This window comes from Thalassophryne amazonica, chromosome 6, assembly GCF_902500255.1.
Source record: "Thalassophryne amazonica chromosome 6, fThaAma1.1, whole genome shotgun sequence".
NCBI lineage: Eukaryota > Metazoa > Chordata > Actinopteri > Batrachoidiformes > Batrachoididae > Thalassophryne > Thalassophryne amazonica.
The window spans coordinates 63,650,998-63,676,316 of NC_047108.1; the positions used below are offsets into that span (position 1 = coordinate 63,650,998).

Sequence of the window (25,319 nt, forward strand, 5' to 3'; positions counted from 1 at the left end):
GTGTGTGTGCAAAGTAATGCAATCATCCAAAATACAACTAGGATATTTAGAAATGCTGTGTTGAAAATTCATTGCTCTGTTTAAAAAAAAGCACTTTGGAAAATTTTTAAGAAAATGTGAAATTTCATAAGCTAATAATTTATAAGGGTATGCATGAGCCCTCTGGTGCCTTTCATTTTCTACTTTTTCAGTTCTGACTTTTTTTTCTTTCACTTAATAACATAATATTTGAAACCATGTCCTGCAGCTATAATGGGGCCATACAGGATTTTTTTTGTACATGAGGAATTGTACACCACAGATATATTTTATGAGTGGTTTGTCACATAATGGTACAAATAGGCTGCATGCGCTAGACTGCACCTTTGTCATTCTCTTTCATTGTTCATGTGCAATATAATATCTGGGTTAACATACTGCAGGCTGTTTTGTCAGGCTTCCACAACAAATAGACAATTACCTGTACACTTACGTGTTGTGTACATGTATATATTGCAGTTTTCTTCTCTTCATGTTCATTTATTCCAGAAGTTTACTAATGAGGACCACTTGGCTGTGCACAAACACAAGCATGAGATGACACTGAAATTTGGACCAGCCAGGACAGATTCAGTTATTATGGCAGGTACTGTTGTCCAAGATACACACATCAGCTCTTGTGTTCCCCTTTGTAAAATATCTCCCAGCATTCAACTGAATACTGTTTAACATCTCCACTCTGTTTTAACATATCAAGAAAAGCATCTCACAATGCATAATTGCAATTAAATCTGTAAGTATTTGGGTAGTGACACAATTTTTCTAACTTTTCCTCTTCTAAACCACCACAATGTACTTGAAAATTAAATATCTAAGATGTGTACTTTCAGCTTTAATTGTGGGCTTCAACAAAAATATTACATTAACAGTTAAGGAATTACAGCTTTATGCACAGTCCCTCTGTTTTCAGAGGCCATAATTAATTGGACAGTAAATTTCACTATTATTGTTTATGCAAATCGTCACTTTTACAGCCACCTTTCTGTAGATAAATCAGGGGAACATTTCCAAGTCAGTGAAAATGTCTTTGACTTTATGTCAGTCGTTAAGAAATATAAACAGTATGGTACTCAGTGGTAATTCTGTCTGGAGTACGCAGTTCTGAAAAACTGAGTGCCTGTGCAACAAGGGAGACCAATGAGGGATGCCACCACAACACACATGAAGGTTCTGCAGGAGTTAAGTGCTTCTGTTGCTGTGAAACTGTGTAAAGTGCAATGTCTGTATACAGCACCAAAAGTTATACAGCTTCCTGGTGGAGTGGTGCAGAGAAGAATTTTCATTCAAGAAAATGGACCAGATGTTGGGAGAGTGTAGGTACACGGACCCACAACAGGGGGCGCAAATGAACGGACAATGGAGGAGGTCAAATAACAACACTTCACTGTTGTGAATGGGCACAACAAATACAACAGATTACAACAATAGGCAAAAGCCAAATCACAAAAGGTGTCGTGTGGGCAGGCTCGAAGATAGGAGACGTCTGTCCAAAGCAGAACCGGAACCACACGATTTCCTCCGCCACCAGACCCCGGGAATACTGGAGCCGCCAAGTCCCGAACTCCCAGGTGGCCACTGCCTCCGCGTGTCGGACCTGGTACTGCTGGCGAGGAACAAAAAACAATTAAATGTGGGCGCGTTTGCACCCAGCAATCCGCACGGCAGGAAAACTACCTCCACCTCTCGTTGGAAAAGGAGTCGCACAAAAGTCACAAAAGATCACTGTCAGACAGTCAGCTGAGTACGTTACCTTCCAGGTAGAACGATATCTCGGCAAAGAGGTGGAGACGTTGTCCTGCTGATGTACCCCTGCCGATCAGATGATTGGTAACAGCTGTTGCAGGTGATGCGTGACAGCTGTCACCCTGGCTGCTCCTGTGAGGCGGCTGCGCCCTCTGGTGCCTGGAGCCCGCACTCCAGACAGGGCGCCCTCTGGTGGTGGGCCAGCAGTACCTCCTCTTCTGGCGGCCCACACAACACCAGATATAGACTGAAATCTCACATGTTTTCTAGCAGACTGTAGTGGAAATTGTACATTTTCATTTTTAGAAAAATCCTCTCTTTACAACTGTCCTGACAGATTTAGCATACAGTACCTTTTATATTTTTTTTAAAGCTGGATGCAGATTAAGTCCAAGACATATTCAGTGACTTAAAATGTTCATGTATCCATCCCCTGACTTGTCTTAGGAAACTGCAAAGTTATGATTTATATGTATGTAAACTAATTTTCTTTTCTTTTCTTTTTTTTTTTTTGTCTAATTACTTATGATCTCTGAAAAGTGACTGTAGTTCCTAAATGGTTAATGTGGTGTTTTGGTTAAACTTCTTCAATTAAACCTACACTTCAGACCCATCTTTTTAAATTTCAACTCCATTGTGGTGATGCACAAATGCTAAATTACAACTGTCACTGTCCAAATACTCATTGACCCAGCTGTATGACATGTGTGGTGTGCCTGTGTGTGTAAGTATGAATTTTCTACTTTGAATAGTTATCTGAGTTTGTTCTCTTACGGCAGACCAGACACCTACCCCGACCCGCTTCCTAAAGAATTGTGAGGAGGTTGGTCTATTCAACGAGCTGGCCAGTTCCTTTGAACAAGATGATGATGAAAAGAGGGCCAAGAACTCTGTACGTAAGGGTTAAGGTTCCTAACTTTGATAGAAATTCCTTTAATGTATGTGCATGTGTGCCTGTGTGCTGCATTACATTTAAAAATGCAGATTTTCCAAAAATACTAACCATGAAGTGAAAAATGACTTTCTTTACTTTCTTAAATGAGGTCTTAAATATTATTCCTTGGAGACGTTCCTGCTCACAATGTCTAAAAGTACTTGATTTTCTCACCCTTTGTATTTATTTTGGGTAAGTTGCACCTGCGATGGAAATATGATTTGGGTATGATATGGGTTGATGGTGATGATATACATACAGCATTTCCTTCTCAGTACCTCTGCCAACATGCTTGCAGTTTTTGCCTGTCTTGCTTTCCACAATTACTCAAAAGCATATTAATCAAATATCATAAAACCTGGTGACTCTGTTCCAAAATAATGAGCATAAAAGTCTTAATAAGATTCGTATAAATAAAGACTGAACATTTTGTAATTTTTAAGGATTTTGTCATTCACGCAAACTCAAAACTTGAGTGTGTTTAACAATAAAATCTGTTAATTGTTAAATTGTGAAATTGCGGTGTTATTACAAGCTTTTAGAACAGAACTTTCCTGGTTCAATACCACCCTGGACCATTCTCCATGTAACGTTAAGTTGCATCAGGAAAGGCATATGGTGTAAAACCTGTGCCAAATCAACATGCAGATCATTTCAGAAGAGCTGTGGAAACCGAGAGCAAAAATAACTTACTTTGTAGCTTTAGCAAGTGGCGTTATGTTACCCAACAACTATATGATCGTGGATACAAGCAGCAGAAATAAGGTACCTCTGTAGGGTATCCAGGCTTACACTCAGGGACAGGGTGAGAAGTTCAAATACCGGGGAGGGACTCTGAGTAGAGTTCCTTCTTCTTCACATTGAGAATAGCTAACTAGGGTATTTTGGGGATGTGGTGAGCATGCCACCTAACCGTTTTCCTTGGGAGTTCTTCCAGGCACGTCCAAATAAGAGTAGGCTCCATGGATGACGCAGGACTCACTGGAGGGATTGCATCTCTTAGCTGGCTTGGGAACACCTAGGAGGAGTTAGAGTGCCAGGCTGAAAATAGGGAAGTGGGGGATGAGCGTCTTAGGCTGCTGCAGCAGCGACCCGGACCTGGATAAGAGAAAGAAAATGAATTAATATATGAGCCAAACACAAATTGAATGCTTTGATCAGGGATTCTGAATGACTGACTGATGTGGCAAATATGCCTGTAAGACACTTTCTTAGCTTTTAAACATGTTGACAATTTTTACAATTTATTAATATGTAAATCCCTCCCTACAAAATAATGCTTTATTTTTCCCTGTTTTTTTTTTTTTATACATTTGCTACTAGAAGCACTCGGAGAGCGCAAACCTCCGCCAAGGCCATAGGGTCACTGACATCACATGGAATACCCTTTGGCAAAGAGACTTATTCCATGTCATTTCACACGTCTGTCGTCATGTTTCAGATTCAGTGGTTAACCCTCTGGGGTCCGGGAAATTTTTTGGACAGTTCACTCACTTGGCATAAATGTTTTATTATTGCTGTTAACAGCTCTCCCTGCATCCCACAATCAAGTTTTATGTCTCTTTTTTCAGGACAACCTGTACTTTCAAAATGTATATGCTGTAGTTTACAGGTTTACAATCAGAAATGAGAAAGGAAAAAGTAAAGCAGAAAATAATTTTCCACACACATTTATTCAAAACACACAGCAAACTATAACAAAACTCCTAAAAACAATCTTTGGTGTGTCACGTGAGGTGAATCTGCCCTACAATTGGATTTTGTGACAGTGAACCAATTCCGATTGGACACTCACATTGCGCACGTCATCACACAGCTTCTATGAGGAGTACAAAGATGGTGGATGGTGGCTCGAACGTCTGCTGAGTTAACGTTTCAGCAAAAAAAAAAAAGTTTCTATCTCATATCATTAAAAAGTTATTTATAATTTAGTAAAGCTTGGTCTCAGCCGTCGTATCCAACGGCGTCAGCCCCGGAGGGTTAAACCCTTAAGCCCTGTTTACACGTAGACGGTAAGAGCTCCTGGAGCGTTCCGGAAGAGTTTTCGGCTGTCTTAAGGATCAAACGCCGTTGTTAACGCCGGCACTAGGGGGCGTGGCTTAGTTCCGGCTTTACCGGGAATCATCGAAAAAAATATTCAACATGTCGAATAATTCCGGGAACGCTCCCGGAGAATTCGCGTGACGACGGAGACAACGCGAACAATGGCGTTTGATACATTTTAATCGCCGTTTCATCCTGCCCCTTCCTGTAGTGCCGCAGTTTACACCGCCGTAATTGGCGGCCGGCGTTGTATCCCTAATCAACAGCGTGTAAAATGGCGATAGAGCCCACATCGGCGTCCTCAAGGTCGTTTTAACCGGCGACAGAGGCAGACAAAACGGTGGCGCTAGTGGACAGTACGCCGTTCTAAATGCCACCTCCCGGTTAATGGCGTTCCAAACGGCCGATAGGCGGCGGTCAGTATAAAAACGCTAGCGTGCTGCATGCAGGCCTCTCACTCGCGGCCAGCTCCAGATATTTTTGCAGAGAAGCTCCAGTATGCCTCCTAAAAGAAAATTGGCAGCGGCAAGGACTTACCAAGAGGTCTGGTTCAGAAGCAGAGGGAGGCCTGTGGTGGAGACGGAGCAACACGTTGAGGAGAGGGAAAAGGAAGGAGAAGAAAAGGCTGAGGATGATCTCCCTCCCCCTGCAGTGACAGAGGCATGTATTCCTGCTGCTTCAGCCTATTATACTCTGGTTTGCGGTGCCTATATGCAAAAGTTCCTGGATTAACGCAGGATTTGCCTGGATAAAACCAGCGGTACACAGGGCATTATCGGCGGCAGCAGAACACCGCCGTTCTCACGCGCGTCTTAACCTGCGATTGTAAAGGATAGAACTGGGTATTAACCCCCGTTGCCTGACGTGTGCCGGATGCTACAGCGTCAAAACGGCGCTTTATTCGGCGGATTTAGCGGCGTTTTATCCGCGTATTTGCAGCTAGTACGGCGGTCAAAACGGCGGTGAAATGCTCCGCCCCTTTCCACCGGGAAAACAGCCGGAACTACCGCAAACTTCGGTCTACGTACTACCCGCTGACAAAACCATCTATGTGTAAACGGGGCTTTAGATCTTCAGCAAATGTATTTATAAAGAGAAACTGCATGAACTACACAAGTTTTTCTTTATTTTCTAATAACAGGTTTATTCAATGAGGAGAAACAAATGCTCAATTATTGTTGTGTCGTAACTTAATTTTTGTTCAGCCTTTGTGACCCATCTTCATGAAGTTAGATGCAAAAATGTTGAAATTGGCCCTATCCTGCAATGATAAAGAATCCTTAAAAAAAATTACTGGATCCGGATTGTGTTCTGGATCATTTCCAAAATTTAATGACTTCTAAGTTAGGCCAAGATACACCCCTGGTAAAAAAATTTCATTCAAATCCGTTGAGGATTTTTTGAGTAATCCTGCTAACCAACCAACCAACAAACAGACGTGACCGAAAACATAACCTCCTTGGTGGAGGTAATAACTGATTTAGATCATTGGTTTTCCTTCTGAGTCTGTATGGGTGAATGTGAGGCTTCATTGTACAGCATTTTCAGTATCTAGGTAGCACTATTGTTATGCAGTCCCCTTACCTTTTGCCAGAATGGACTTATGTTTATGTTTTACAGTGAAATATAATTTGGGTGTCATGTTAACCATCCCCAAATTTTATGTCTGAGCATGTAGAAAGCCTTTGATGTAAGCAAAACGTGGGCTAAAAATGGATCAGTTGTGTGTCATATGTCACTGAAATTCATATCTCACATTGTCTTGGATGTCTTATCTCCATCTGTGGAGTATTTTAGCTACAACCATTAAAATATTTTTTAAACCACATGATGACCTATATTGATGTATAGTTTTCTGAAAAGGTGTGTCATACAAACCCTTTCCATTTTGAATTTTCATTCCACTTGATGAATGTGGAATGATCTAGCATTTCTCTTTCCGTCTGTCTTTTTCATTGTCTTTGTTTTTGTCTTTGCCAGCTCCCAGCTCCCAACTCTGTGGCTTTGGACATGAGCCTGCAGACACCGTCAGAGGTGAAGGTGAAAGAGGAGGCACCTGTAGAAGTGGATTCCTCATCACCAGGCAGCCCAGAATCAATCTCGACAAATTCAGAGAGCAACAGAGAGTCGCTGGTTAGAGCAAAGGTAGGACAGAAATGGGAAGGCGTATGAGGCACATTTACTGTACGGACAAGTTGATGTGACCTTAAAATATGTGGAAACAATGTGACTCATGATACACACCAATGATAAGCACGAAGCTACTGTTATGTCACCATATTTTTGTTTGTTTGTATAGTTATAGTGAAATCTTGAGAGATTTCACTATCAACATCAACTTGTTGAAAAATGTTATTTATTTATTTGTTTTTATGTGTGTGCTGTTTGACTTTTACATAACTTCCTACTAGGACACCCCACCCAGGAGTTCGGCCCCAACCCCAACTATTGTGCGTCCTGGGTCCCTCCCTCTCCACTTAGGCTTTGATGCTCTTCAGCCCACCATGCCGTCACCCACTTCTGTCATCACACAGGCTCCACCTTCAAATCGTACTCTGGGGTGCGTACAACTTTGTGAATAATCTTCTGTACTGATTTTATGCATTTATCTTTGAGGGGCTATTTTTTTTGTCTGTAATTACAGTATGATTGAGGTTTCATGTTAAACATGCCTAAAGTCCCATATTCTGCATATGCATACATAAATTCTTCTGCTATTTACAGAAAGGCCGGACATTTGGGTTTGAGATAAAAAGGTTTAGATTGAAAAGTTTTGATTGTATTTACATGTTGATGCATGAAACAACATAAAAATAAAATTATGAATAAAAATAAATAATAAATTTTGGGGTGAGCAAAAAGATTAGGTTTCACCTGTGAAAGCTGCAGGTATGAAACAGAAGCCATCATGAAGACCACAGAACAACGATTATGAAACTGAAAAAAGATGGAAAGTCCATCACAAGCATTACACTAACACTGAACACAGCCAATACAATACATCCCAACTCATTACTATCCCCCATTACTAGCCCTAAATTACCCCATTCCAACTTTTTTGGAAATGTGTTATGGGCCTTAAATGCAGGAACAGATGTATATTAACAAATGAAATGAAGTTGATGACACAAAACATGAAATATCTTGGATCATGTTTGCAATGAAACAGAAGTCAACTTAAATCTAAGGGCCCTGTCCCACTGGCGTTTAGGAGGATTTGCGCATGAAATGAGGAGACAAAAGCTTAGCGTCCGCAACAAAGGTGGGCGGAAATGACAAATGTCCCGGGGTGGATCAGCGAATACATGAGGAAGAAAAGCGGATATAACAGGGAACAGAAGCGAAGGCGACCGCGGAGGCGCCCCCATGAGGGGCACAGCGACCATGATGCACTCGCTCCATCCGTGCCCACTCTGTCTGCATGCGCGACATACCATTTGCGACTGTGATGTGGCCGTGCTGGGCACGCGTCATACCTGTTTTGCACGCTGTCCCGGCCCACCGCCAAGCCGCGCCAACCCGTCGGGTGCGGATATCAGCGGATGACAGGGGATATGCGGCGCGTTGGTTGTGTATGCCCTGCGTATGTCTTCAGTATGTGTTCAGGCAGTGATGCGGTTCTCATCCGCAGCAGGATTTTTGAGCCACTCAAAAATCCTGGCTGCGGACATGCGTGCCTCTGCGGATGATCACGGATGTGTTCAGATGGCGGCCGACTCATACAGGAATGTTACACGGTTATTGCGGTTGTTTGGTGGATGTGGGCCACTTTTGTGCGCATTCCATCCGCAAATCCTCCTAAACGCCAGTAGGACAGGGCCCTAAGCATCAATCATTTCTTTTAATTTGCATTTTCCATAGTATCACAACTTTTTCTGATTTGAGGTTTTGTATACACACACACACACACACACACACACACTGTAAAACCTGACAAGTTGACTTAAAAATGTGGAAATTGGTAGCCTGGAAAAGACAAGTAAGGAACAAGTACCTTTTCATTTTAAATTATTCAAATGAAACAACTACTTGTTCCCATAGGTGCTAATTTCCCACAGATCCAATTTTCCATGTTTTTGTCTCACCAAGAAACATTTGTAAGGTCAGTGTAAATCTGCTGTAAATTCTGAGGGGTGGGGGTGTGTGTTGATCTCAGGGCCAACTGCACCTCCACTCGTCAAGGCTTGTAGACGAGCCATGTGCTTCATTTATTTTGGTAAGCAGTCCCCTATATGTCACAAGAGACAAGAGTCCTGATTGGACCTGTTTACATAATTGTGTCTTTCTCACAGCGAATCATAGCGCAGCTTGGTCGAGCGATCAAGCAACACATGCACATTTGCCAAAAACAGCATGAATCCTGAGAAGGTGAGCTGTAATCAACTAAAAAAAATCTGCCTAAGTCAATATGTTTTATGAGCTATCTGCAATTAAATAATAGCAAATCTGTAACAGAACAATGATATATAAACAATCTTCATGCAGTGATGGGAGTTTTCCGGGAATTCGGATCCGAATTTGAAATCCAGGTTTTTATTTCCGTGGCAAACGTTTCCATGTTGTTTTTAGTGTGTGGTCTGATTTTTTTGATGTTCGTATTTGTGAAATCATTTGGAAACGTCCTTGATGAGCCGCCACAGTGGATATAAAGTCTCACGTTTTACGTCCTGTTCCGAGACTGAAGGATAAATCACCGCTCATCCACACTGCAACAAATGAGAGATGCTGTTATAGATTGAACCATTTTGCTGCAGTTAGAGAATTCAGAGTTCACCCAAAACGGCAACCTGTTTTTTTTTTTATTATCATTTATACGGAAAAGCTGACACTCCCGATAAATGTTATATCGTGTTTTTGACATGATCAGTTGACATGATTAAAGTTCACACAAATAAAACTCTATCTTTGGGATGAATTTACTTCAAACTGCTTCCACGCAAAGGTGATATGTTAGCCTGCTAAATCTGCATTTTATGGTTTCTTCTGTTACATGGGTGTGAAATATCATGTGGAGGAAATTATGATAAACGATTAACACGCTCATAAGTCAAATATTGATGTGAAGATGTTTGTACATCATTTTGCCAGACACGTGACTTGTCAGTATCCCAGAAATGCTGCCATCAGCACTGGTACAGAAAATGATTCATATAAGTGAATAAGAATCAAATTTAAACCTATATCGGTGTTCCTGAGAGCTAAAAGTGAGATGGTAACTCAATGAACAGTAAGTGCAGATTTACTTGTATCAAATTTTATTTTTCTTCATGTTGAGACACTGTCTGTTGTTATAAAAGCACAAATTGCTTAAGTCAAATGTTTAGATAGATGCAGAGAGAGAACAGTAACAGTCCAATGAAAATTTGTAATTTGTATGGAATAGTAGTAACACTGTATTCTAATCCATGTAACAGACTGTGTATTATAGTTCGCCATCTTGCCTATATGGGAAAATATGCTTTTTATGACTAAAATTACCAAAGGAAAATGGGACTGAGAATTATCTCTCATTTAGTTATTAATTGCACCAGATTGCACCAAATTACATGTAATATTTCAAAATTTTCTGGGGGAGGTCCCCTAGACCTCTCACTGCATACTGCAGCGCTGACGTCAAGAAAAAATGTTTGAGTTTTTTTTTTTTCAAGGGTCCCTCACACTCACTGTTCATGATATTTTGATATTATCATTGCCATAACATTCCAAAGTCCAATTGAAATTGATCCTTTTTGCCAGCGTTTGCTCCTAGAACCTCTACAGTACACTGAGAAAAATTATACTTTGGATCAACTTAAAAAAATGATGTAATTTGTTACAGCTAATTTTTTTAGTTTCTCACAATCTATATTTATGATTTTGTAAAGTGATTCCAGCAGATTTAACTGGAAACCATAATTTTCCATTAGACCAATGTAAATAAGTACTTTGAATGAAGTGCACTGTGTTTCACTTTTTTCAGTGTATTTTATAAACTTTCCTTGGGGGAGGCCTTAGGCAGCCCCCTCTGCACACTACCTGCATGTCACCGTTGGTGGGATCATGGCCATTTGGGCTATTCCAGCTTTTTCCATCATGACCTTTTGGCACCCCTGTATTCCTTACTTATTTTTTCCAGACAATCAGTTTCCACATTTTTTTTTTTCGGTGCACCAGGTTCATGGTTCACACCCCTCCCCTGCCACATTTGTCCATGTAATGTGGAGTTGCTTCACGAAGGGCATCCGGTGTAAAACTCGTGCCAATTCAACATGCATATCCACCTTGGATTTGCTTTAGCAACCCCGAGTGCAAACAAGGGAGCAGCTGAAGGGTCTTACTTTTACATATGTGTGTGTAGTGCGTCAGGTGTTTGGACACACTTTTCCATTCTGTTGAATAGGAAAGTGTGACCACACACACACACACACACACACAGCATATAACAATGACAGATAAAAAAGCAAGACCCTTCATATGTAAAAGTCTTTCATGCCAGCAGCATGTTGGATCATACGCTTTTGTCCCTCTGCTGTTTGTCTGTCTAGGTCACCAACAAGCCATTACCCCATGATGATGTTTCCCACTGGCCCGGCAGTGCCTGTGCTTCCTGGCCCTGTACAGATGCCCTCTGTCATTAATGTAAGGCAGAATGACAGTCTAAATTTCTTACATTTTATTTGTAATCCTGAGAAGGTGATTTAAACCGTGAATCAATATTTGTGTTTTTTTTTATTTTTTATCTGGCCTGTAGCTAGCTCGGCCTATGTGCATGGTACCCAACATTCCTGGGATTCCTGGGCCTCCTCTTGGAGGCAGCAGCAGTGGCTCTAATTCTCCATCTGGCTACAGCATCTATTCAGAGGCCAAGTTGGTGAGTACTAAATGAGTTCTCTTTTTTGCCTCTTTAACCATGTTTTCCCTCCAGCCTTCTTCTTTACTGGCTGAAACTACAGTCACATTAGCTATAAATGAGAGCAACAAGCAGTTGGCTTTGTCGCTTGTTGAACATTCCCGAGGCGTCCACAGTAACATCTCATAAGATGTCTTGTAAATCACTTCTCAGGTGTTATCTGGTTACAAAAACAGCATTTTTAGATTTAGAAGGGTTTATTTCTCGCTAGCCTTTGCAAAATAAATGAGAAACATATTGGATTTATATAGAAATAAGCTGTTTTGAAATGTTTTTTTTACCAACTTGGTTTGTTTAGTTTGAGCAAGCAGCCAGCTGCTGTTACGCTGCTTTTTTCCTTGGATTGTCAGTCGCTGTGTCACATTGCTCAGTATTTGCATAAAATAGACAGAAAATACACATCTGTTTTGGCTCCACCTAGCTGGCAGCAGAGTGACCGTTGTCTACAAAATGCCACTCTGATTGAAAATGAAGGGCAAGTCGCCGTTTGTCTTTGTTGCTTACTTTGATTGAAGCTAATGTGACTGTAGGATTTGGTTCCTCATCATATGAATTTTTACTACAATTTCTTGATTCTGCTCATTTAAAACTCAAACCACATCAACATTACCTGTACTGCATTCATGACATATAGCTCTGCTAGCAATGAGATTACATAGAGATATACACAATCCCAACCCCAGCCCATCAAAAGTGAAACAGTGACATGACATACGACAAGAAGGCCTGCCTTCAGCATGGCACACAAGGCTCCAAATGACAGAGCAAGCTCTAAATGTATTTCCTTAATTTGTCCACTACCAAAAGTAGCATCATTAAGAGGTGGAGCTTACTGATACTCCAGTCTTTATTCACGTAGCACCAGGGCCCATTTAATACCAGTATTCAGTATTCATCCCTAGCAATGCAGGTTGTTTTCTGTTTTAGTGCACAGTGATTGATCTGAGTGAGTAGTGATCATTCGCAGGAGTGTGCAGTAGCTGTGTGCTGGGGGAGCAGGGGGTATATTAGCATAGCACTGTGCTGAGGTGCACAGCTCCACTCATCACTCTGGCAAAAACACCGCAGAGGTTTGCGCATCGGCTGTATGGAAAAGGGTCCACCCTTAAAAATTGGTCCGCCGTTTGCATCTGCGCATGCGTCATTTCGGACCACAGCAGCAAGTCTGACGAAGTCTCTTCACTCAAAGCAATCAGATGGATTAATGAGATTATTAACCATCAGATGATAAAGGTAAAACCTCTCAAATCATTCTAAAGTAAGTTTTAAGCAGAAACGAGGTAATTTTAAGCAGAAACAAGGCGAAATTCCATGACTTTGAAATGTCCGTTGCGCAGTGAACGCATCAGCTAGCAGCTTGTTTAGCTCTGATTGCTTCCACCGCCTTTTATGATGAAATAATGCTGAATTTATGTGGAAATGATTGTTGTATGAAAGCTTCAGATATCTGTCGCTGAGGTAGATGATGACTGGTGTGCAGTTTGAAGCAGAAACCAGGTAAATCTGTGAACTGCGTCATCAGGGAGACCGATATATAGGGGGACCGTTCGGTCTGCGACACTGGCCTGCACACACCATGTGTCTGTTTTATTTGTACAGATGGCTTTGTTATTATTTCGTCAGTGCCTCTTGAAATAATAAATGTCCACTTGAATGTGGATTGGGCAGTTCTCAGATGTTATCAGATACATTGTAGTTTTGTAGTGACGTCTTTATATAAGCACGGATTAGTGCATAGACTACACACAGTGCCATTGCAAAAGCATGCTGTTGGGTTCAGTGTTGCTTGTAATTGGTACTAACCTGGTGTATGTGTAATGACACACAACTCTATCGTGATTTGCAGTGGGTTCACAAATGTTTTTTGAGAAATGTGATTTCAGCATGTTTGCCTGCATGTAAAAGGTTCAGAGAGTGCTAATGAATCATGTAAGAATTCTGTGCTCCAGTATTTCTGGTGAGTGAAATTTTTGGGTTCTGTTATTTTAGCACCGTTTTAATGTAAGCAGGTGTTGTAGCTTAGGTGATGTTACCTTCAGCTTGATTCTTACATTTGCTTTGACTTCTATTTTATTGCAGACACTATGGACCCAAGCTATTTCATGTTTTGTGTGCTCAACTTTAGGGGTGTCATGGATCACAAAAGCCATGGCTTGGATCGGGTACGGTTTTTTAAGCCACAACTCAGATCACTTTTAAGATCTGCAAAAAATAAAACTTTTGCCTGTGGTCTTGAATGAAAACAAGATGTCGAGTGCTTTACAAAATGCATAATTGTTCTTTCATTATGAACAATATTAGTGAATAAAAAATTGCCTTTGTTAAAATCATGGAAAGTAAAGAAAAGAAAAGGATGATGAGCAAAACCGATATGAATTTATAACTTCTTTTTTCCACAAGAGATGAGCATATCTGTATTGCCTGATGAGAAGGTAAATAATTATATTCATAACCCTTTAAATACATTCATCATACCCACTATTCCTGGCAAGCAGATGCCCGGAAACCTTCACAAATATTTTTCTGGAGCTGTGGCCTTTCAGCCACCTCGGCTGTGCACGTACTTCGAGTGCAACGCTTGGTTCAGTGGGCTCATGGGCAGTGTTGCCACAGTTACTTTGAGAATTTACTTTTTTAGTTATACAGTTACATCGTTAGCAGCTTTATGCAGTTACTTTATTAGCAGGTGCCACCAACTTGTAACTAATAAGTAATGTAACTAATAAGGTGTACTCAGTCTTAAAAATAATCAGTTAGATTACTAGTTACTTATTAGTTACATTCAGTAGCTGCCAACAAGTTGTCTGCAGCTGTTCAATGAAGTAACTGTATAAAGTAACTTTTCAAAATTACTGTGGCAATACTGCACAGCTGCACAGGGAAGAGATGACAGTCACTTTGTCCTGAATCCCTTTAACCTGAATGGAGATTCTTTTTGCAGAAGTCCGCTGAGCCTGTTGTCTGCAGAGGAGCACAAGGCTGTGTGAGCATTCTCTCCACAAGACTGCTTTTTTTGTGTAACCATGTGATGATGTGTAACCACATCATGCAGCTGATGGTACTGTGTTCCCACTGGCACAAACCATTGCACCAGCATTGTGCATGCCTGCCGTCGGCGTGATGTTTCGTGATGTGCACATACCAGCTGCTCCGACAGATGTCGCCCTGGAGTTGTACATATTCGCACTATGTGTGAAGGGGCCTTTAGCTGAACACCTGTGATATCCAGTTTTTCAAATGCCACTGCATTAAGAATTGTCATTCATCAATAACTGATATAACCGCATCGGTAAGGGATTACTTGGGAAACTATTGTCAAGCACTACAATCAAGCACTTAAAATTTTGCTGTGCAAAAAAGAACTCTTATGTTAGTTTGTCCAGAAGCAGCATCTCAGTGGAAATGGGTATTGTGGTCACATCAATGTGCAATGCCTCGATGAAGATCATTTGACTGAAGCCTTGGTTAAAAAAAGAAATTCAAACGATTACATTGCATGGAACTAAGTGTGCCGAAAAAACACATGAAATGCTTCATCGCCTGGTATACTCAATGGCAAAACATCTTTTATGTTTTGTGAGAGGGAATGCCAACATTCCAAAGTTGTTAATGCTTGGCCTTAAATACAGAAATGGGTGTATGTAAACAAATAAATTGGGCAATGCAGTCTGGTTTGAGGGTGGGTGCTGAAGGGTTAAAATATGAAGCATATGACACAATAGTCCTACATCCGCTGACAGCCCTCGTATGTCCCCATCAGAAACATGGCACTTTCTCTGAGTTTTTGGGCAAATTACACAGCAAACAAAGTGAAAATGCAAAGATAAAGTGACAACGCAGTGGAAAGTGGACATGTGTTGCAGTTTGTTTATGACCCGGTTTATAACTCAACCATGTCGAGGCGGTTGTGCAGGCGAGGCAACGCAGCTACTCTGGCCAGGTGTATAATATAATAATAATTTATTAATTTATATAGTGCCAAATCACGAGTAATCGCCTCAAGGCGCTTCACAAACATTTAAAAGCAGAATAAATTAAATAAGATTAAAACACAATAAAAAAAATTTAACCATAAAAAGGTAAAGGTATTGGGGAGGTCATGGCCTAGTGGTTAAGGTGTTGGGCTTGAGTCCAGAAGATCATGGGTTCAAATCCCCGCCTTACTGGAAAATCACTCAGGGCCCTTGGGCAAGGCCGTTAATCCTCTATTGCTCCCGGTGTGTAGTGAGCGCCTTGTATGGCAGCACCCTGACATCGGGGTGGATGTGAGGCATAATTGTAAAGCGCTTTGAGCGTCTGATGTAGATGGAAAAGCGCTATATAAATGCAGTCCATTTGTAAAAGAAATAAAATAAATAAAACGAATCAAAAAGACACACAATCATATAAATACTAATGATAAAACAGGGAGAACAAATGTGTCTTCAGCCTAGCTTTAAAAGTCTCCACAGAGTCCGACTATCGTATCAATGCAGGCAGATCATTCCACAGAGCTGGGGCGCGGTGATAAAAAGCTCTGTAACCCGCTGACTTTTTCTTCACCCTCTGGACACACAATAGTCCTGCACCCTGTGAACGCAGAGCCCTTGCCAGCACATAGGACTCAACCAGGCCGGCCAGATAGGAGGGTGCCAGTCTGTGAACAATTTTATAGGCCAATAGTAATATTTTAAAATCCGATCTCAAAGAGACCGGAAGTACAGTGGTCCCTCGCTATAACGCCGTTCACCTTTCATGGCCTCGCAGTTTCGCAGATTTTTTTGGTGCAATTTTGCATGCTTCTTTTTTTTTTTCTTTTTTTTTTTTTGGCGCATTGTGTTCTGCGTCCTTATCAGGCGGGCCAGTCGCGGCACCGGTCGGCATCACTGCGATTGCTCTCACTGCCTCCGATGCGCTTACTGAGTCTGCGGGCTCAGTTATCGCCACAGCGGGCCACTCACACACTCTCACTCACATACAAGCTGCTTGCTTTCCAGTGATAATGAACATTAGTCACAAGTCAAATTACTGTTGTCATGCCGGGATAGGGGATATTGAATGGTGCTCCATCTTTGTGTGCATGTGTCTGTTCGTTACATTTTTCTTTCAGTGTTGTAACTTATGATTGCCTTACTCATTTCATTCCAAAATTGATATGCATGACTATATAATATGAACCTTTGGCCTACCTATCAACAGAACCACTTCAAACACTGTGGACTCTGTACATTATAACTTTGTTGAATGATGCCTACAATTTCTATCCAATTCAGTTTAATTTAGTTCAGTGTATTTATACAGTGTCAAATCACAACATAAGTTGCCCCAAAGCACTTCATACATGTAAAATCTTACTTAACCCACCCAGTGAGCAAGCACATCGACAAGAGTTGTTAGGAAAAACTCCCTCAGGTATTTTGGTTACAGGAAGAAACCTCAAGCCTAACAGACACGGTGTCTGATTGATTAGAATATTTGCACACACAACCACACTTTTATAAAATTCCTTATAAAATGGAAGAAATGTCTGTACGAAAAGACAGTCCTGCCAGAGTGTCTGACCCACTTTGATGTACAAATTGTGGAGCCAATCAATTTATGCACTGATTAACCATAATTCAGTTTAATTTGTACAGTGAAGTTTAATTTATGTGTCCGATATTCGTCATATCTTTGTTCTTTTGTAGCGTCTGAAGGCTGCATTGTCTCAGCAGAGCCCATCAGGAGGTATGGGTATAGGAAACAGCCCTATGGTGCCTCAGAAAGCCGAGCAGAGCCAACTGCTTGTCCAGCATCCAGATGCGCCATCACCTGCACAACCTCAGGTGAACTGCACTGGGTTTTCTCTATTTAGGGTCTAGACTGTAAACATCACTTCAGTGTCACACAATAAATGTAACTTCATCTGTAAAAGGCCAGGATATAACCAAAAGTAATAGAGGTTTAAACATCCTGTTAGTTCCAGAGAATTGTGCCTGTACTTTATGTAGTGAGATGACTATGATGTGCTGTGACTAAAATAAAGAAACTATTTGACTCAAACTTCCCTTTTCTTTCTCCCCTTTGTTCCTTCCTCTGTCTGTGTTTCTGCTTCTCTCGCTCCTGTTCACCCTCTAGGTGTCTCCAGCGCAGCCTACAGGTGGGCGTCGGCGGCGGACAGCAGATGATGACCCAGACGAGCGAAGACAACGGTTCCTTGAAAGGAACCGCGCTGCAGCCTCACGCTGCAGGCAAAAACGCAAACTGTGGGTCAGTTCCTTAGAGAAGAAAGCAGAGGAGCTCTGCACCCTGAACGTCTCACTGTCGGTGAGTGGGCTTCAGAATCTAAGTGCAGAAGAAGTGCAACATATATGGAGCCTTGATTGATACAGATCCGTCATTTTGTACATCCCTTGATAGCACCGCTTTGTTTAAGATGTTTATTATTTCGTGTTTTCAGAGAGATGAAGAAAAACAGGAGTAGGATGATATGTGGTGTTAGTTGAAGACATGGCAAGCTGTACAGGAAGTTGAATGCTAAGTCTAGTATCTCACTGTCACGTGACTGATGGAGAGTAGGGCGGAGACACAAAATTACATGAAACCAGGTGAAAAGGCTATATCTTTTTCATGTGAAATCTCACTGAATTGGTCCTCCCGACACATGCGTGCATGGCAGCTGACTGTCTGCTGAATGCTGTCCGGAGTGGCTTTGAAAATACTGCTTCAAATCAAGAGCAGTCCGCACACATTCCGTGCGAAAGCAACTGACATGGCATGCAGCACACACGTGAAAGACAAGTGGGACTGGCGCTGTCTTTGCAGGCGCAAGGATTTGCTTGTGAATACGGCGTGGCACTCTCACAGATGTTCAGTGCCACTGGCATGGCTGACATGACCACACGTTTGCGCACACAGTGCTCAAGATGGATGTGGAGTGTTATAATGTGAAAGAGGCTGTGAAAATTCCCTCGACTTTAGGCAGAAATGCACTGAAAATAATAATAAAAAAATTTCTGTTGGGAAAGTGTAGTGACACGGACCCACAACAGGGGGCGTAAATGAACGGACAATGAAAGAGTCGAATATGAACACTTTACTGTTGTGAAACAAGCACAACCACAACACAGATGATTACAGAATTTATGCAAACAGTCAATCTAGAAAAGTGACGTGTGGGCAGGCTCGAGGATAGAAGACGTCTGTCCTGAGAAGAACCGGAACCACGCGATTTCCTCCGCCACCGAACCTGGAGAATACTGGAGCCGCCAAGTCCCGAATTCCCAGGTGGCCACAGTCTCCGGATGTCGGATCTGGTACTGCTGGCGAGGAGCAAAAACAGTAAGAGGTGGGTGCGTGCACACCCAGTAACAACAATGGTGGAAATATCACCTCCACCTCTAATACAAGAACGTGCAGAGTAATGCAGTTATCTCTCAGGGGGAAAAGGAATGCAGTCCTAGAACAAAGACTTATATGTAAGCACACGAACGGCTGAGAGTCGTTACCTCTACAGGTAGATGATATCTCGGCAGCGAGGTGGCGATGACATCCGGCTTTTATGGAGTGATGAAATGAAGATGGGTGACAGCTGTCACGAGTTGATGTGTGACAGCTGTCACTCCCGGTTGTGTCCGTGGCGGCAGCGCCCTCTGGTGCCTGAAGCCCGCACTTCAGGCAGGGCGCCCTCTGGTGGTGGGCCAGCAGTACCTCCTCTTCTGGTGGCCCACACTACAGTTTCTATATATATATGTGTGTGTGTGTGTGTGTGTGTCACGAAGGGTGGGCACCCGAAGCGGTAGGACCTGCAATGAAGGCTCCCGGACTAGGCTTGGGTGTAAAAGAAATCATGGTCTTTAATTCAGACTCAGGTACGGTACACAGGTGATCAGTCAGCGTAGCAGAAGCACAAACAGGGTCAGGCATAAACGCAGTCATGGTTAAGCATGGTTCGGAGGCACGAGCAGACACAGACATCAGGGATGAGGCAAAAGGCGCAGTCAAAAATACTAAGCAGGTTCTGGATACACGGTAAAGCAAAAACAGGATTGGATACAGAGCTGGTGAGTATACAAAGACAAGTGGCGTAGGATACAAAGATGCGTGAGCAGGTGCCAAGAGTGTGAGTGAAAGAAAACAGAGCGGACAGAATCAAAGTGTGAGACAAAGACAATAGCAGGTGCAGTGCTGTGGAGTGGGGACATACTTGGAGGAGCGTGAGGGAAACTGAGAACTATTAACAAAGGTAAAATAAAGACTGAGGGCAGAATAACATACGAGGTCTGTTAGAAAAGTATCGGACCTTTTTATTTTTTGCAAAAACCTGATGGATTTGAATCACGTGTGCTTGCATCATCCAACCTTGAACCTTCATGCGCATGCGTGAACTTTTTCACGCCTGTCGATTGCGTCATTTGCTGGTAAGCAGCCTTTGTGTGAGGATTGTGCAGCGCGCTCGGCGGATTTTCATTTCAAGGAAAAAGACGGAACAACTGGAGAAGTGCTGCATCTAATTTTGCCAGAAACTGGGCGACAGCCAGGTGGTCGTGTGACTATCCGAAAATTGCGGAAGAGGTGGACATCAGCACTTTTTCGGCACATTCCATTGTGACAGAAGATTTGGCCATGAAAAGAGTGGCGGTGAAATTCGTGCCGATGGCTTCGACATGAAGCTGCCGACGGCGGAGCAAAAGCAACTACGTGTTGAAGTCTCACAGGACATGCTGTGACATGCCCACCTCTTCCACAATTTCTCGGATAGTCACACGAAGTCACCGAAAGCCGTCTGAATCATCCGAATGATTTCCACCTGGCTGTCGCCCAGTTTCTGGCAAAATTTAATGCGGCGCTGCTCCAGTCGTTCCGTCTTTTTCCTTGAAATGAAAATCCGCCGAGCGTGCTGCACAATCCTCACACAAAGGCTGCTTACCAGCAAATGATGCAGTCGACAGGCGTGAAAAAGTTCACGCATGCGCACGAAGGTTCAAGGTTGGCTGATGCAAGCACACGTGATTCAAATCCATCAGGTTTTTGCAAAAAATAAAAAGGTCCTATACTTTTCTAACAGACCTTGTATAACCAAGAACTGGGCATGAACATGAGAACTGATCAGGAAAAATGGAGCATAAATACTTAAGCAAAAGTAAACTGGTGACATTAATGACAACAGCAAAATAAACAAGTGATAACCTAATGAAAACTACATGAGAATAAATAGAGATAAATACTAAAACGTGACATATATAAAAAGAAAAAGTGTGAACAACTCACGGACTTACAGAATGATGATGTCCAGGAGCTACTTCTGCCAAGTTCCATTGGCTTTCTCACAGACAGTGCAAATAAAAACAATGAATCAGTATCTCCTCGTCCACATTCTCCACACAGGTGAAGCCCACTGTTCTTGCGTGTGTAGGGGGCTTTTCTGTTTTGTTTTGTTTTTTCTTTTTTAAAAGACATGTCGCACGTTATTTAACGTCCCAGTTAGCAACGTATTAATGATCAAAAAGCAGAAGAACAAGTGACGGACATCACCCTGCTAGGAGGAGCTTTTTCAGCGACTGTTCAGACTGAGGCCGGACAGAGCTGCAGGGGCTCGCCCGGCTAGAGCGCCACCCCAGTCAATCAAGCAGAGACACAGTAGCCGGTATGATCGAGCCGACACACTGAGTCTGAAATTCTTCACTTTTGGATATATACACACACCCAGTTTGAGCAATGGAGCTCCTGCAAATTTGTCTGAGGTGAGTGAGTAATAAATGTGACATTACTGCACTGCTGAAGTTTCATCAGCTAATGTTAGCTTAGACTTTAGCTGCAGGATGTTGAATCAATCACTGTCGAGCTGAGTGAACATTTTATATCCGTAAATTGTTCCGTCTGTTTTTATTTTTACCAAATAAAGCTACAGTTTTTTAATGGTTACTGCTCTTAACTACAAGAAAAGTCTCAACTTTAAATAGCTTAGATTTTTTAATTTTATTTTTATTTTTAACTATCTAGTAAAGTAATCTAACCTTAAAGAAACTGCACAGCACTCTTTCGTGTAAAAAACATATTTCTTTACTTGTCCCACATCAGGAACATTTTAACATCTGCTGTGCAGAGAATCTTGTAAATCTAGATACACTTCAGAAACTTCCAGTGATGGAGCTGAACACCAAAACCTGAAGTCCAGAAGGAGGAAGATGAGAACATCTCTGCTCTTCAAAATGTGAGGAAAGTGTCGCCAAAAAAATCCACCAAGAGGTTGAAGCTGCAGAGGGGACCTTCATCTGATTAAATGTCCTGAGGGTCCAGCTTACCTGTTGTTTCTGAAAACCAATGCCTGCTGCTATGCTTCTAAATAAAACAAAGGCTCTTTAAAGAGCAACTATTTTATTATTTGAAAAATGTGTTTCCTTTTATATTTAACATTAAATGAATGAATCATTAAACACACTTGCACAGGTAGAAGAAGCCCCGCCCCTATTTGCACAATATAAAAGCCTTCACAATCACTATAATAGTGAAATTCATATTTTAGTAATTACTTTGTCCTTATTACAGCATTAAAATCAAACACATAGTCAACAAGGACATAATTAATGTTGAAATTACTAAATTAAAAAAATTTCATCACAAAGTTTTTGTCACATTGAGAAATCCTAATTAACAGACACACTGCAGTCATTCTTACATCATTTCATGTTGTGTTTATAATAAAAATTTATATTTGTTTATAGTGTCTTTTTTTCCTGGTTGAAATCCAGATATGAATGAATAAATCTACCAGACATAAAAATATACACATTACTTTTCATGTCCAAGGTTCCTTATAATGTTATTCAAGAAATTTTCTCGTGTGAAACAACAGATAAGTTATGGTTTAATTTCAGCCCAGTCTCACGGAATGTCGTGATTCAGCAGCACGAAATATACATTAATCTATTGGTTTGTCATATTGTCACGAAAAGTGCAAAATTTTTGTCATGGGAGCACAAATTTATTCTAATTCATTTTGTGACGGTTGCATGTAAGTAAAAGTACAGTGTGTGTGTGTGTGTGGGCGGGGGGGGGGGGGGGGGGGGTTATGGTTCTGGTTATGGTTAGGGGAAGTAGTAGGGTTAGGTTATGGTTAAGGTTAGGGTTGGGGGTAGGAGTAGGGTTAGTAATAGTGAGTTAAAAAAAACCTGTCATGAAAATTTGAATCATTTTGTGACGGGAGGATGAAAAAAAGCGCGAGACTGGGCTGTTTAATTTACAGATGAACATTAAAGATGTCCAATGAATCTTTTTTACTTAAAACTCAGACGAAGCGGACGAAAATGGATGGATGGATGGACTATTTGAATTACAAGTTTCTAATGCAAGAAACATTTTTTAACTTCAAAATTACAGTAATCAGAAATTAATCTTGAAGTTAAAAACATTTGTAAGGATTTTCTTTCAAAAACTGCTATGTATAAATTAGCAGTTCTGATTTTCCTCTGACACGCATTTCCACACTCTTCCATGTTTTGGCCTGATGCTTCATTTATTTTGGCTTTAAAGTAAGGGTGTAACAAAGAATTCCCACTCAAGGGGCAGACATAATAGGTCCATAAATTTTTGACATTGCTTGTTTGTTTTCGCAGTCTGTTCCAGCTAGGGCTGCACAATTTGATGGGGAAAAATTGTGATTATTGTGCCAAATATTGTAATTTTTTGCAGTTGTGATGTGGTAAATATATGGACTTGTAATTCTGTTCCCCCACGATCAAAGCTTGACAAACAAAAGCATTTTGAAGTGTGTTTGGAAATACATGTCTACAGTTATATGTCTGTACTGTTGCTTTAAATCTCAGGTCTTTGCCATTCATTACTGCAGAAGGCCATATTTTACTTATTATCGAGATTTGATTATGCAGCCTTAAATTTGAAAGTAAATAAGGAAAATGAGCTACAAGTGTTCAAGTTCAAGTTTCACTTTATTATCCTTAAAAAGGAAATTTATTGTGCAACAGGATGTCCAAAACATATGTACAACAAAGCACCACCAGATGCCCACAACAATTGTACACCAACACAAGACACTCAAGTGTAACACCCCCCCCCCCCCCCCCCCCCCCCAAAAAAAAAACAATGACAAGAACCAATGGACAATACACAGATAAAAAAGTCATCAAGTGCTCAGTAGTTGTGGGGATATTTCTTCACATTCCTTGTTCAAGCCTATTTTTATTTAATCAGTGGACCTATTCCAGGACCCAAATAGTGACCATCTGTCATTTTGAGCTGCTCTCTTTTTCAGTTGCTCTCCTTTATTCTGCTTTGTGAAACGTCTGAGAAAACCTATTTCGGACTGGCAAACTTTCTGAACACCTTCCTGTCAAAATGTGATTAAAGGTTGTCTGTTTTTACATATAAGAACTTTAATTACTAACCCCATTAAAGGACATGTTGCATGTTTTTTTTAAGGTGCCGTTCAACAACACCACATCAAAGTATTCAAGATTGTAAGTCTATCCGTGCGCATGTGGTGATTAGTGGTTGCTGATGTATTTTATTCTCGCCAATTCTCTGGCTCCGGAAAACATTTTACTGTGGGCATTTTTCGGTGGGCAACGTCAGTCTGAGAAAACGGGAACAGCACAGTAGGAAACACACTGAAACAAACGCTGCAACATCAGATCATGAATGTACTGACCATTCATACAACAGTGATGGCTCAGCAATCATTCAGATCAGTGGACCTGCAAGTAGACACTGAGAAAATGTTGGGAATACCTTATTTTCAGGACCTTCAGGACTTTCTACCAGCTCATGATTGCGCACAAGTGTTGCTCACTGCCTGAGTCAGTGCTCGGTACAGAGAGGAGAGAACATACTTCACCCCAAAACTCTTTTAATTTTTTGAGAGCATCTGTCGGATTTTGTATCCTGATGTGTGCCGAATCTGCTGTCTGTGGAGCAGCAGGTAGTTTAATCCGGTCATAGCTACCACCGTGAACATGCACATGAAAATCTCCACTGTTTTTACAGGTTGCCTGATCACACAGATGTATGGATTAGATTTTTCACAGTTACTGCATTTATGACAACACTTATGACCGTGCGCAAATCTGTGTCTCTGGCAGAGACTGTTTTTAACAGGCTGAGTTCATGATTAATGGCCGTGCACTCGCAGCACGTCTTCTCACAGTGGAAAGCGGCTGCTCTGTTACGACTGCATCGAAATTAACACAGTTATCACTTTAAAAACAAGTCATCGTGACACAACATCACACTTATGTAAACTTTGCAATTAATCTGCACCTCCAATCTTAACGTTAGCAGCATTTTGTCTACATTCTATTCAGTGGTACGCTGGGATGTTTGCTTAGAGTGATGTAAACGCTGTTGGAAATGCTCTGAAAAATTAGTACTCACAAGTGCTTTGTCTTCGGTAGTTTCTGTAGCTGTTGGTTTTGATTGCCGTATGCTTCCAGACTGTTCACAGCACAGCAGTGTATAAATTAATACAGTTACTGTATATCACATAACTTGTAACAGCTAAAATCTGAGTTATTACGAATTCTTTTCAACATATCCTTTAAGACTGCTCTCATTAGGCTAGTCGCTGTAATGACTGTTATCCTTTTAGACTAAAGCTCTTTGCAGTGGCTGCTGATTTAATGTTCTAATGTTTTTATTGTGAAGCACATTCAGCAATATATCAGACTAATCAGTAGTAGCTACAGGCATTGTCTCAGC

At 41.4% G+C, this 25,319-nt stretch overlaps 1 protein-coding gene across 3 annotated transcripts in view; it reads left to right on the plus strand.

Moving 5' to 3' along the window:
- atf7a (activating transcription factor 7a) overlaps window positions 1-25,319 on the plus strand; it is a 71,559-nt gene that overhangs the window by 36,321 nt on the left and 9,919 nt on the right. For 2 of the 3 annotated variants that reach the window (XM_034172317.1, XM_034172318.1), the window contains exons 3-10: window positions 529-625; window positions 2,562-2,674; window positions 6,740-6,904; window positions 7,171-7,319; window positions 11,284-11,377; window positions 11,490-11,609; window positions 17,315-17,452; window positions 17,745-17,933. In XM_034172317.1, the coding sequence (XP_034028208.1) occupies window positions 529-625; window positions 2,562-2,674; window positions 6,740-6,904; window positions 7,171-7,319; window positions 11,284-11,377; window positions 11,490-11,609; window positions 17,315-17,452; window positions 17,745-17,933 (1,065 nt within the window). The remainder of the gene's footprint in view (window positions 1-528; window positions 626-2,561; window positions 2,675-6,739; window positions 6,905-7,170; window positions 7,320-11,283; window positions 11,378-11,489; window positions 11,610-17,314; window positions 17,453-17,744; window positions 17,934-25,319) is intronic. The other variant, XM_034172319.1, reaches the window with a different exon arrangement.